The 13220-nt window shown below is 35.7% G+C and overlaps 2 protein-coding genes across 11 annotated transcripts in view; one reads left to right on the top strand and one right to left on the bottom strand.

Annotated features, from left to right (window-relative positions):
* HECTD1 (HECT domain E3 ubiquitin protein ligase 1) overlaps positions 1–9491 on the top strand; it is a 91811-nt gene extending 82320 nt beyond the window's left edge. For all 6 annotated transcript variants that reach the window (XM_023255626.2, XM_023255630.2, XM_023255628.2 and 3 more), the window contains 7 exons: positions 359–496; positions 2052–2659; positions 3639–3717; positions 3845–3938; positions 4643–4793; positions 7150–7294; positions 7404–9491. In XM_023255626.2, coding sequence (XP_023111394.1) covers positions 359–496; positions 2052–2659; positions 3639–3717; positions 3845–3938; positions 4643–4793; positions 7150–7294; positions 7404–7541 — 1353 coding nt within the window. In that variant the 3' untranslated portion in view covers positions 7542–9491. The remainder of the gene's footprint in view (positions 1–358; positions 497–2051; positions 2660–3638; positions 3718–3844; positions 3939–4642; positions 4794–7149; positions 7295–7403) is intronic.
* Positions 9492–10990: 1499 nt separating this feature from the next.
* The window catches only part of AP4S1 (adaptor related protein complex 4 subunit sigma 1), a 50496-nt gene continuing 48266 nt past the window's right edge, over positions 10991–13220 (bottom strand). For all 5 annotated transcript variants that reach the window (XM_045059766.1, XM_045059764.1, XM_023255640.2 and 2 more), the window contains exon 6: positions 10991–11599. In XM_045059766.1, the coding sequence (XP_044915701.1) occupies positions 11471–11599 (129 nt within the window). In that variant the 3' untranslated portion in view covers positions 10991–11470. The remainder of the gene's footprint in view (positions 11600–13220) is intronic.

Raw genomic sequence — 13220 nt, 5'->3', positions numbered from 1 at the left:
GTTTAGGTTTTGGTGTCATATAGGCACACAGACAAATCTGTGTGCCATCATTTCCTCAAGCAAATAATTTAACCTTTTTATCTAAACTTTGGTTTCCTTTGGTGTAACAAAAGGGATGAAAATCTATTTTGTAAAGTTGGTGTGAGAGATCAGTCACTTTGTGAACAATGTTCACCATGGTGTTTAAATGTGTAATAGTGTACAATAAATATACTTTTTAGAAAAACTAGAATAAAATTTCTGTGTTGTTATACTATTCTGCTATTATTAAAAAAAATGTATTATTTGGTAAGAATGGGATAATTTTAAAACATTTTCTTTAAGCTCACTTTTCCCCCACAATTTGTTCATATTTTAGGTTGAATTTTTAGGAGAAGAAGGAACTGGCTTGGGCCCTACATTAGAATTTTATGCTCTGGTGGCAGCAGAATTCCAGAGAACTGATTTGGGAGCGTGGCTTTGTGATGATAACTTTCCAGATGATGAATCTCGTCATGTAAGATTTATTTCCCATTTTGTGATTGTGATTCTGCTTTTAGAAAGTATTAAAAATAAGTTATGCTTTCAGAATTTAAGCCAGGTTTTCGAACTTTTTTATTATTGATCTTTTTTTTTTAATATGAAATTTATTGTAAAATTGGTTTCCATACAACACCCACTGCTCATCCCAATAGGTGCCCTCCTCAATGCCCATCACCCACCCTCCCCTCCCTCCCACCCCCCATCAACCCTCAGTTTGTTCTCAGTTTTTAAGAGTCTCTTATGGTTTGGCTTTCTCCCTCTCTGACTTTATTTTCCTTCCCCTCCCCCATGGTCTTCTGTTAAGTTTCTCAGCATCCACATAAGAGTGAAAACATATGATACCTGTCTTTCTCTGTGTGACTTATTTCACTTAGCATAACACTCTCCAGTTCCATCCACGTTGCTACAAAAGGCCATATTCCATTCTTTCTCATTGCCATGTAGTATTCCATTGTGTATATAAACCACAATTTCTTTATCCATTCATCAGTTGAAGGACATTTAGGCTCTTTCCATAATTTGGCTATTGTTGAAAGTGCTGCTATAAACATTGGGGTACAAGTGCCCCTGTGCATCAGCATTCTTATATCCCTTGTGTAAATTCCTAGCAGTGCTATTGCTGGGTCATAGGGTAGACCTATTTTTAATTTTTTGAGGAACCTCCACACTGTTTTCCAGAGTGGCTGCACCAGTTTGCATTCCCACCAATAGTGCAAGAGGGTTCCCATTTCTCCACGTCCTCACCAGCATCTATAGTCTCCTGATTTGTTCATTTTAGCCACTTTGACTGGCATGAGGTGATATCTCAGCGTGGTTTTGATTTGTATTTCCCTGATGAGGAGTGACGTTGAGCATCTTTCTATGTGCCTGTTGGCCATCTGGATGTCTTCTTTAGAGAAGTGTCTATTTATGTTTTCTGCCCATTTCTTCACTGGATTATTTGTTTTTTTGGGTGTGGGGTTTGGTGAGTTCTTTATAGATTTTGGACACTAGCCCTTTGTCTGATATGTCATTTGCAAATATCTTTTCCCATTCCATTGGTTGCCTTTTAGTTTTGTTGATTGCTTCCTTTGCGGTGCAGAAGCTTTTTATCTTGATGAGGTCCCACTAGTTCATTTTTGCCTTCAATTCCTTTGCCTTTTTTTTTTTTTTTTTTAATGTAAAGAGAGCACAACCAGGAAAAGGGTAGAAAGAGAGGGCGAGAAAGAATCCCAAGCAGGCTCCATGCTAACAGCACAGAGCCCAACGTGGGGCTCAAACTCTTGAACTGTGAGATCGAGAGTTGGATGCTTAACTCTTGACCTGAGCTGAGATCAAGAGTTGGATGCTTAACTGACTGAGCCACCCAGGGGCCCCCATTATTGATTAATCTTGATATTATTAAAATGGTTTTAAAGAAGAAAATTCAGTCACCAAAACCTAATAAAAGGTATATATAAATACTTTAAGATAGCTAAATTGATGAAGATGTTTATTACTTATGCATCTTTTGTTTAATTTTATTTTTATTTCTCCCTCTAAAAAATTAGGTTGATCTTGGAGGTGGATTGAAACCTCCCGGATACTATGTGCAGAGATCATGTGGGCTGTTCACGGCACCATTTCCACAAGATAGTGATGAGCTTGAAAGGATCACAAAACTCTTTCATTTCCTTGGGATTTTCTTGGCCAAATGCATTCAAGACAATAGACTTGTGGACTTACCTATTTCTAAGCCTTTCTTTAAACTTATGTGTATGGGTGACATTAAAAGCAATATGAGTAAATTAATTTATGAGTCACGAGGTGATAGAGACTTACACTGTACTGAAAGTCAGTCTGAAGCTTCTACAGAAGAAGGTCATGATTCACTCTCTGTAGGAAGCTTTGAAGAGGATTCAAAATCAGAGTTTATTCTAGATCCCCCCAAACCAAAACCCCCAGCTTGGTTTAATGGAATTTTAACTTGGGAAGACTTTGAACTAGTAAACCCACACCGAGCCCGATTTTTAAAAGAAATTAAAGACCTTGCTGTCAAGAGGCGTCAGATTTTAAGCAACAAAGGTCTTTCTGAAGATGAGAAGAACACGAAATTACAGGAACTAGTGCTAAAGAATCCATCAGGGTCTGGTCCTCCACTTAGCATAGAGGATTTAGGGTAAGTTTATATATACATTCTTCAACCTAATGGATGAATAGATTTTAAAGCTTTTATTTCTTTGTCCCCACTAATTGCAATGTATGAGTAAATAGTCAGTTAAGAACAATAATATGCTGTAGGAAATATTGATTTGAATTTTAAAGAGTTCATATTATAGAGACAACATTCAGAATACCAGAATATAGTTTATTAATCGTCAAATCTCTGGAAGGTTATCTGATTTATCAGATGTGATTAATGTATATATATTGTATGAAAGTCCAAAGTCAAAGATACTTGGAGAAATCATAGCTAATTAATATATATAGTGTATTTGGCAAACCTCAAAGTAGTTTGCTTTATATGTAGGCCTTATGCCCAATGGCTGTACTAACTGACTCCGATGCTACAGATCTTTTGATAAAATTCTTTTGATTTCTATACATGTAGTATTATACCCTTGGTATGTTTTTCTGTGATTTTGGGTTGACTGCAAGTCTGTCTGTCTTTCCTTTCATTTCTTTTTTCTTTTTTTTCTTTTCTTTTCTTTTCTTTTCTTTTCTTTTTATTTTTCTCTCTTTCTTCCTTTCTTGATAATGTTGAGAAGTTTTGTTTGATAAATTGTTATATATTCAAGGTCCTTTTTGAGGGTAGGGACAGAGCCTGAATAACATTAGTGAAGCAATAGTTTCTTCTTGGAAAAAAAAAGTAAAGATGTTGCTGTCCTAATTTGTTGCAAAAACCCTTTATTAATTTTGTGCCATAAAGGGAAATGAAATCTGGAAAGGTGGTGGTTTCCTGCAGTCTTTGCAAGGCCAGGTTTGGTGATGATTGGCCTGCTAGTTTTTGTGGATGGGGTTTTTGCATTCAAAAGGCCTCATGCTTAACATCTAAGCCAGAGGGGTGGGGGGGAGGGATCATGGTTTTGGCAGCAGTGTTTTAAAAATTAAACACCAATGGTAGCTGAATGTTAATCTAATACTTTTTGTCTTCCCAGTTTAAATTTCCAGTTTTGCCCTTCCTCAAGAATATATGGTTTTACAGCTGTGGATCTCAAGCCAAGTGGGGAAGATGAGGTAAAAATTTTGCTTTTGATACAGTTGTTAAGTTCAGAAACATCCTCTAGGTGAGGCCAGTTGTAGTAGGAGCTACTGAAAACATCCCTGGATATTAACAATAATGTTGGCAAATTTTCCTTTGCAGATGATAACAATGGATAATGCAGAAGAATATGTGGATTTGATGTTTGACTTTTGTATGCATACGGGTATTCAGAAACAGATGGAAGCATTTAGAGGTAATTTTTAGGGCTCTTGAGCTTAATACCTCTCCTTTTACTTGGAGACAGTTGAAATTCAGGCACTTACCTTGTCAAGAATTGCTGGTAGTCTCTAGATTTGCCCTGTGGTTTTTTGACTTCCAGATAGTTAGGTCCTGCAGATTACCCAGAACAGGTTGGAATGTTCTCAAGCTGTGGCATACCCTCAGCTTGTTCCTCCTAAGTAATGGGAGACCCACTTTTGTCCTCCATTTCTTCATTTGTACGTGAACATAAGTTTGCGTACTTTCCACATTGCATGATCAGGATGACTTAAACCATGTTAGAACCTAAGTTCTTCAGGAGAAAATTGAAGTACAATATATTAGACTGTTTGTCACTTACTAGTTCTGAAAAAGAATATAGATTCAGCTAGCTCGTATGATGCAAAGAGTTGGTTAAGAAATTACTAGAATTTGGCTACTGACCATAGTGACTGAGCGAGTATCTCGGTTCACATTTGCAGTATTAAGGGAGATTTCTGTACTTAAAACCTTAGCATAGCTTTGATTTCAAGCTATTTTAATTTATATTTGTTTTTTAAAAATTTTATTAATATTTTATTCATATTCCATTCTGTTGATATTAGGTATTTTGATTTGAAATTTGGCATTTTGGAATTATAACTTAGAAATTGAATTACATGTTTTATTGTTTTTGATTTTTTGCTATGTATAATGTAGATGGGTTTAATAAAGTTTTTCCAATGGAGAAATTAAGTTCCTTCAGCCATGAAGAAGTCCAAATGATTCTTTGTGGAAACCAGTCACCATCCTGGGCAGCAGAGGATATTATTAATTATACTGAACCTAAGTTGGGTTATACACGTGACAGGTAAGTGTTGCTTATTTTCTAAGGTCAGTAAAATAGTTTATGTCCCAAAATCAAATGACAGATTCTCTAAAGAACTATGACTCAGTGAATTACATTCATAAAATAAGTGAGAAAGCAGTTAAGTCTTCATATCCATTGATAAGGCTGAGTTTATACAAAAAGAAAATTGAGTCTTTGTTCGTGTTAAGATTCCATTTTAATTGTTCGCTCTTTTAAGAATTGGGTGAATTGTAAACCTTTAGGCTTCATTGTTTTTATACTAACCTTTATTGTTTTTAAATTTGAGCCTTGTAAAAAAAAGTTGAAAGAATTTCCAAATAGCCTTTGCCCAGATTCAACTGTACTTAAAATTTGCTTTATATTATTTATGCATAAGCACACATATTTATATATATACCTACACGTGGTATATGTGTATGTATACTGTTTTTTTCTGAACCATTTGAGAATATGTTACTTATATCATGCCCTTTTACTCTGTAATACTTGAGTGTACATTTTCTGAAAATACGGATATTCTCCCATGTATCCACATTAGCTAGCAAATTCATACTGTTAGCTAACCTGTAGTCCATAGTCCAGGTTTGTTGATTACTCCAGTAATGTCCTTAATAGCACTCCCCTCATCACCACTGTCTCCTATCAGGAAATAGCATTTGGTTGTGATAGGAACTTTTGGAGGGATAGGTCTTTAGTCTGAAACAGTTCTTGAGTTGTTTTTTCTTTCATACCACTGATTATTAGATTTTTTTTTTTTTTTTTTTTTTTTTTTAAGACTACAGGCTGTATATTACCTTTTCTTTTTAAAAGTTTCCAGGGGCACCTGGGTGGCTCAGTCAGTTAAGCATCTGACTCTTGGTTTCATCTCAGGGTATGGATCTCACAGTTTTGTGAGTTCGAGCCCCGTGTCAGGCTCTGTGCTATTCGCACAGAGCCTGCTTGTTATTCTTTGTCTCCCTCTCTCTCTGCCACCTCCCCCTCTCACACCGTCTCTGTCTCTCTCTCAAAATGAATAAACATGGGGCGCCTGGGTGGCTCAGTCGGTTAAGCATCTAACTTCAGTTCAGGTCATGATCTTGCAGTCTGTGAGTTTGAGCCCTGAGTTGGGCTCTTTGCTGACAGCTAGGAGCCTGGAGCCTGCTTCGGATTCTATGTCTTCCTCTCTCTCTGCCCCTCCCCTACTCACACCTCTGTCTCTCTCTCTCTCAAAAGTAAATACACATAAAAAATAATAATAAATAAATAAATAAACTTAAAAAAAAAGTTTCCGAATTAACTAAAATGAGAGAATACAGTTGACCCCTTTACTAAAATGCACGGTTTAGGAGCACAGTTGAAAATTCGTATATAATTTTTGACTCCCCAGAACTTAACTACTAATAGCCTGCTCTTACCAGAAGCTTTACCAATAACATGAACATATTTTGTGTGAAGTAAGCTGGAGAAAAAAAAGAATGTTAAGAAAATTATGAGAACCTACACTTGTGATGGAATAGCATAATGTATAAATTTGCCGAATCACTATGTTGTACATCTGAAACTAATATAACATTGTGTGTCAGCTACACTCAAATAATAATAATGAAAAAGAAAGTCATGAAGAAGGGAAAATATATTTGCGGTACTATATTGTATTTATTGAAAAAACTTACATGTACAAGTGGACCCGAGCAGTTCAAACCTGTGTTGTTCAAAGGTCAGCTGTATTATGAATTACTTTAAACTTAACTCTAATGTTTATATAGCATTTTTTTCCTAAGTCAACTTTTTTTTTAAGTTTTTAAAATTTTTTAAAAATTTATTTGAGAGAGGGAGGGGAAGAGAGAATCCCAAGCAGGCTCTGTCCACACTGACCGTACAGAGCCTGACATGGGGCTCAAACTCACAAACTATGAGTCCATGACCTGAGCCAAAACCAAGAGTCCAATGCTTAACTGGCTGAGCCACCTAGGTGCCCCCTTTTCTTTAACATTATGATTGTGAAATTCATGCCTGTTGTGGCATATAGAAGCAGTTTATTTCACCGTTAACAAAAATGGATTGTTTCAGATCCCCTTTAGCCATATTTAGATGAATTATGCATGTGCATCTTGAGCTTTTCTGATTTGCTGGCTTTGTTGCATATTTGATCCCTGTACTCCATCAGTTTGGTTCTGTTTATAAGTACCAGACAGTCTTTGTAGGCTATTTTTAAAGTAGCTTATATCTGCTCATTTCATGCTGAGTCAAGAGTCTCTAGTACTCTAGATACTACTGATAATTGTTTTTTGGGTTATTGCTGGCTTACAAGGTAGTGGTAGTGTTTTTCATTTAAATCAGCTCTCACATGAGTATAATTACATTTTTCTTCTTGTAGCCCTGGTTTCCTGAGATTCGTGAGGGTTTTGTGTGGCATGTCTTCAGATGAAAGGAAAGCATTCCTGCAGTTTACCACTGGTTGCTCAACTCTTCCCCCAGGTGGACTGGCTAACCTGCATCCCAGGCTCACAGTTGTTCGCAAGGTACAAACTTTATAGCTAACGAGGAATCCAAATGGAATTTACTTCAGGATTGAAAGAAATAAAAATTTAAAGTCCTGGTCTTCCTGTGTTTTCACTTTTCTTTTTGTAGGTCGATGCTACTGATGCAAGCTATCCATCAGTAAATACATGTGTGCATTATCTCAAGTTACCGGAATATTCTTCAGAGGAGATCATGAGAGAGCGCCTGCTAGCTGCTACCATGGAGAAAGGCTTTCATCTCAATTGAGCTTTGAAATGGGAGACATCAGAGACTTATAAAATACTAGTGAAGCCTCTTGTGTTTGTGTGCAGAGAAGTATATGATCCTCTACGCTAATGACACTTGCCTTTATTTCAACCATTAAGGCTTTAAGAACACGTGGAATAAGTTGGTTAGCTGCTAATGACAAAACAAATCCTTTAACTACCCAGCCAGCAAGTATATAGCACAGAACACTGTGTGTTGCTACAAGGGCTTAGTGACTGGAAAAAGGTGGTCCTACTTGACTGTTCCAAAGAGCAGCTTCTCAGATCTTCAGTGTTCACTGGTAAATTTCTAACAGTGTATTTGTGTAAAGTTTGTCGTTTCATACTTCATACACTACAGTTGCCGTCACTGATCCCCGTTTTGCTGGCTTTTAAGCTACTTGGTCAAAAATCCTGCTTCCTTAAAACATAGTTAATGAGCATCTCAAGCTTTTTCTTTTCCTTTTTAATGATGCCTGCACTATCAGAGTATTCTAGTGTTCTCTCTTTTGTTTGGCATATAATCATGCACAACCTTTTTATTTCTTTGAGGTGGGAGTATATTTTTATTTCCTAAATGCCATACTATAAAAATCAAATTCTTAAGTGTGTTTGTGCAGCTCAAAGGTAAAGATATATTAAGGGGGAAAAAAAACACTGGTCTAGATGCAAGGCACACTTAAAGCAAGTTTTACTTTTGGTTGTATTTTCTTTGTATATTATAAACATTTATTTAACTTGTTGCAGTTTGAAGTAAAAAATTTCCAAAATGTATGCTCAACAATAATCATTAAAATGTTTGCAGCGTACAAAACTGTGTCATGTGACTATTTCACTGCAACGGTCAGAGCTAAGAACTTAACCAGATAGTTTTTATTTTGAATCACTGAGATATAGTTTTTTGAAATTACTACATGAAGAAATGTATTTTTCTATAGTAAATACACTTACTGAAACTGGAAATCTAGGAGAAATCTATGTTCACATGCTTGTGATCCAACTGTTGTGTTCTGTCTTAAAGTATTCTTCAGCTGTGAATGGCCAAGTTATTTGTGTTAACTTTTTAAACACCAGATCTGCTACTTACCATTGTATCTGCAAGGATGTGTAGTTTAAGATTCAAGAATGATTTCTGAATGTTGTTAGTGTGAAAAGAAACCACCAGGATATGGCCATTTCCTGGTTTTGAAGAATGGCTTCTGTTTCCATTTTCCAAATTCTGTGATTTATCACATCTCTGCCCTTAGGTGAAAGAAACGTCAGTAGGACTGATTTAGACAGATGGCTTTTTTAGGAGTGAAAAGCATTTTTTTTGGAATTGCCCATTATTTACCTGTTTAAAAGGTACATACATTCCCTTTCTACATTAGAAGAGATATGTCCCACTATAGTCAATCATTTGAATACTGTTTTTATTCTCTGCATGAGAATGTTGTGACTATGTAATCAGTGGCAGCATTTAAATAATTCATCTTATTGTGAGTTTCACAGTTCTGAGAATAAAAGTTAAAATAAAACACAATAGCAATATTTAAATGTATGACCTATGCTTTAATCCAAAAAATAGTTGTGGTGATGGTCTCAATAAAGTCATGGATACATGACTAAAACTTTATTCTAGTGATAGAGTTAAAATCCAGTTTATGTGCTTAGTATTGCCATTTATTTAAGTCTGCAAAATGTCTGTCAATACCCAGCTTTTACCAAGACTAATCTATAATCTAGCACAGGGGTCAGCAAACAATAGCCTGCTGCTTACTTTTGTATTGTCCATGAGCTAAGCATGGCTTTAAAATTTTTTAGGTGGTTGAAAAAAAGCAAAAAAAGAACAATATTTTATGATGTGAAAAATTTTTGAAATTCAAATTTCAAAAGTCAAAATTCAAATGAAATTTCAAGTTTATGAAATTCAAATTTCAAATGTCCATAAATAAACTTATTGCAACACGGCCATGCTTGTTCATTTATGTATTATCTATGATTGTTTTTACACTGCAATGGCAGAACTGAGGTTTTGTAGAAACCACATGACCCACAAAGCCTAAAATATTTACTCTCTAGCCCTTTGCAGAAAAGGTTTGCTGAATCGTGGCATAGCACATTGCTGTAGCCTGTAAAATTGATGAGTCTTATATATTCAATAAATGAAACGTTAGGAGTCAAGGTACAGCTGACCAATCTGAGACATAAATTTCATGAGTGTGAAAATCACTTAAAGCTGTTCATCACGGTTCAGCAATAAACCTGAAGCAAGATGACACAGCCTAGAAGGACAGATAGCCACATTACAGTTGACTTTGCATGAGTCAAGTGTTACGAGATATCTACTAGGGTCTCCATGTATACTGGATTCTTCAGCTTTCTTTTCTGTGGTATCTACCTAGTATTTTTTTTTTTTTTAATTGTTATTCTCTAAAGGTACTGAAATCTGTGCCAAGATGTTATTCAAGTGCTATTTTGGTGTGACCTGAAAATTAATTTTGTTCACTCCCTAGTTACTTCTGGTGTACCAGTTTCAGCAGTTACCTGAATGTGCTACTGATTAAGTGCCTACCAACTAGGACAGTGTTTCCCAACTAATATGTCTTAGAAAGACCTCCAAAACACTTTCATCTAGGCTGGGCTTTCCCCAGACCTTGGCTACTTAATGCAAAGGTATCGGATCAATACACATTGTTCTGGCAGGTCAGAAGCCTTTCTTCTGCTTTTCTGAATGGGTCTAAACCAACTCAGGTTTGCTTTTAGAATCCATTATTGACTGGTTGCTTGGATCTTTATAGATGCAAACTTTAAATATGTAAGTAGATTTTTAGAAACAAAGACGTAAACCCATACACACATACACAAAAACAGTACTGAATGAATCATCAGTGCCTGGAATGTCCATTTATGTCTTCTTTTGGAGAATAGTATTGTAGATGAAAGAACTCTTGGAGTTCCATAGGATGGCACAATATCTTAAAGTACCATGATTATATTTGTTTCCTCCATTATATCTGCCTTTCTACCCTATATGCACATAAACATGTTTTCTACCTAAGACAGTTCTTTGTGCTCTACTGAGCAGCAAAAACATCTAGAAAAGTTGAGAAGGATTAGGTCATTTGTTTTCTATGGTGACTAAGTTCTCTTTGCTTCCAGACATGTCAAGGAGTCAAAGGAATAAGATAGGGAGTGGGGGAGAAGGCTTCATATCATGCCAACCTGAATAGAGATACTCTCTTGCATTCTGTTTTTAGACTTTGAACTAAAGTAAACTTCATTTACAAATAAGTTTACTAATAAGACAAACCATTTACAGCATGGCCTAAAGTATGGTTGTAAGGGCTCTCCTTTAATGTGTAACCTCTCAGTTTTTGGTAGTAACATTATAAGTGAATCAATTACATGACGACATTGTAATTACCAAGTGCCAATAAAATGGATATTAGGCTTTTAGAAACTGGCAAATCAAATTTAATTCTTGATTTTTATTAGGTACACAATTCAGTGAAGTTTGGACTTAAGACATTTTAAGGAAAAAGCATTCAGAAAACATTCGAAGTGCTCTGTGTTTAGAACTTTATTGGCTGATAGTTGTCTCATGTTCTTCTCATGCTGCTATCCTGAATTAAATATACAAAGGAAAGCAAAGAACAAAAAAGATACCCTCAGAACTCAACAAAAGTTGAACGAGTGGGGAAAAAATGCTTATGGTTAGAAAATAAAATTTGTCTCTCAGAGAAAAATTTTCTTTGTACACCATATTTTAAAATACAGTTTGTTTTCCACTTAGGAACTGTGGAAAACACCTATATAAAATGTCTTTGGAAGGGTACCCCATTTTGCAGGGTACAGTCTTGCAGACTTTTTGGGCTACGGATGTAAAGAGGTATTCCATGGTATTCTCACTTCCACAAGTTGATGTTGTCTGGCAGAGACTTCCATTATTCAGCTTTCTGACATTTTATCAAGAATGAGTAGAGGGGCAAGAATTCTTGCCCGATTCGTTTCCACAATGCAGCCATTCAACACCATCTCATCCAAAATAATGTGTACTTTATCCAAATTAAACATTATCTAAGTTCACATTAAGGAAATTAGTTCTAGAGATACAAAAATGTTATTAACATTAACATGTAACACTAAATAACCACTTAGCCTATAATTTTTCCCATGTAAATTAGTCTAAGCATGAAGTATTGTTTATTTTACAGAATTTATGAAATTAGATTTAAAATTGGTGTCTATTTTAGAAATTATTACCTTAATGTACACATGCACACCCAATTTCATCCTGGTTAAGCTAATTGGCCTATGTGCACAGAAATGGAATAGCTATACCTTTTAGCCAGAGGGAAGGTGAATCTACTATGAACTAGAGAATAAAGTAAGTGACATCGGCAAGAAGGTGACCGGACAAGAACAGTATTATCTTCCCAGACAATAATAACCTCAACAGTAATAGCCACGATTTATGGAATACTCATGTTCCAGGCATTGTGTTGTTTTACATAATTTTTTCAGTCTTCTCTACAACTCTATGGTATAAATGTTACACATTATCCTCATTTTGCATGGAGCAAATAGGCTCAGAGCCATTGTCCAAGGTCACATGGCTGGTAATTGCCAGGAGCTGGAATTTACGTCCACAGCTTTGGCTTGATGGTTCTGCTTCTACACTTCTCAGGAGAGGCCTGAGGCTACTGAGTATATACCCTCCCTCAGCCCTAAATACTTCATCCAAAACCAAATGCTTTTACAAAACCTTATGTCTTAAGCTATCTTTTCTGAAGCGCTGAAGAAAAAAATAACCAAGAGTAGATATGAATGAAGGAAGCAAGTCAATGCTGACTTAATTCCCAAGTAGATAAAAATTCTGAAATTCATGAGACTATCTTGCATAAATGAACAGTTCTAAAAATACTCATTTGAGAAATACGGAGCTACTTCCACTGACGTTCTTAGTGGAAAGTCAGTATAGCACACGGGGGAAGACGAAAATGTTGTTAGACTACAATGTCTAGCTAATTGGAAGGAGCCAAGTTCTTCTCCCAGTAGCCCCTTCAGAGAACTTTTGTGAAAGGAGAATGGGAACTACAATGAGATGATGATAATAGTTGAATGGTTCTGAATTTTATACTTTAATAGCTTATTAATCCATGTCTTTAAAGAACATGATCCTGATCTCTTAAAAAAAAAACTGATTGAAACATTGTTTCAGATAGACAAACTTCAGTCAACAAATGAGTGATTTAAATGCACTAGGGAAGTTCATAATTAAATAGTGAACCTTGGTAAAGTGAATTGTTACCACCTGGTTTTTTTCTCAATAATTTCACATGTTCAAATCTATATTGTATTTGTTTAGTGAAGTACATCTACAGAAAATGATACAACCCTGTGAATGACTTTTAAGTCCCTATTAGGCTCTGCATTAATATCTCATTAAGCTCTGTGCAAATAGTCCTCTAGCAGAATAAACTGTTTTTCAGGAACCCATGGGAACTGTCCTTAAATGACCCAGAAAAGAAAAAAAAAAAAAAAAAAAAAAAGCTTTACTCTGATATACCTATTAATAATGTCTTCCAATTATATAGATGATGATTGCTTTGTCCATGACCAAATTGGGACTGGAATACTAGGCCCTTGACTCCATCAGACCCAGAAGCCAGAACTTAGAAGCCAAAGTGGGAATGTC

Source organism: Felis catus, chromosome B3, assembly GCF_018350175.1.
Source record: "Felis catus isolate Fca126 chromosome B3, F.catus_Fca126_mat1.0, whole genome shotgun sequence".
Taxonomy (NCBI): Eukaryota; Metazoa; Chordata; class Mammalia; order Carnivora; family Felidae; genus Felis; species Felis catus.
The sequence above is the reverse complement of the archived record's forward strand: the minus strand, read 5'-3'. Positions and strand labels throughout refer to the sequence as shown.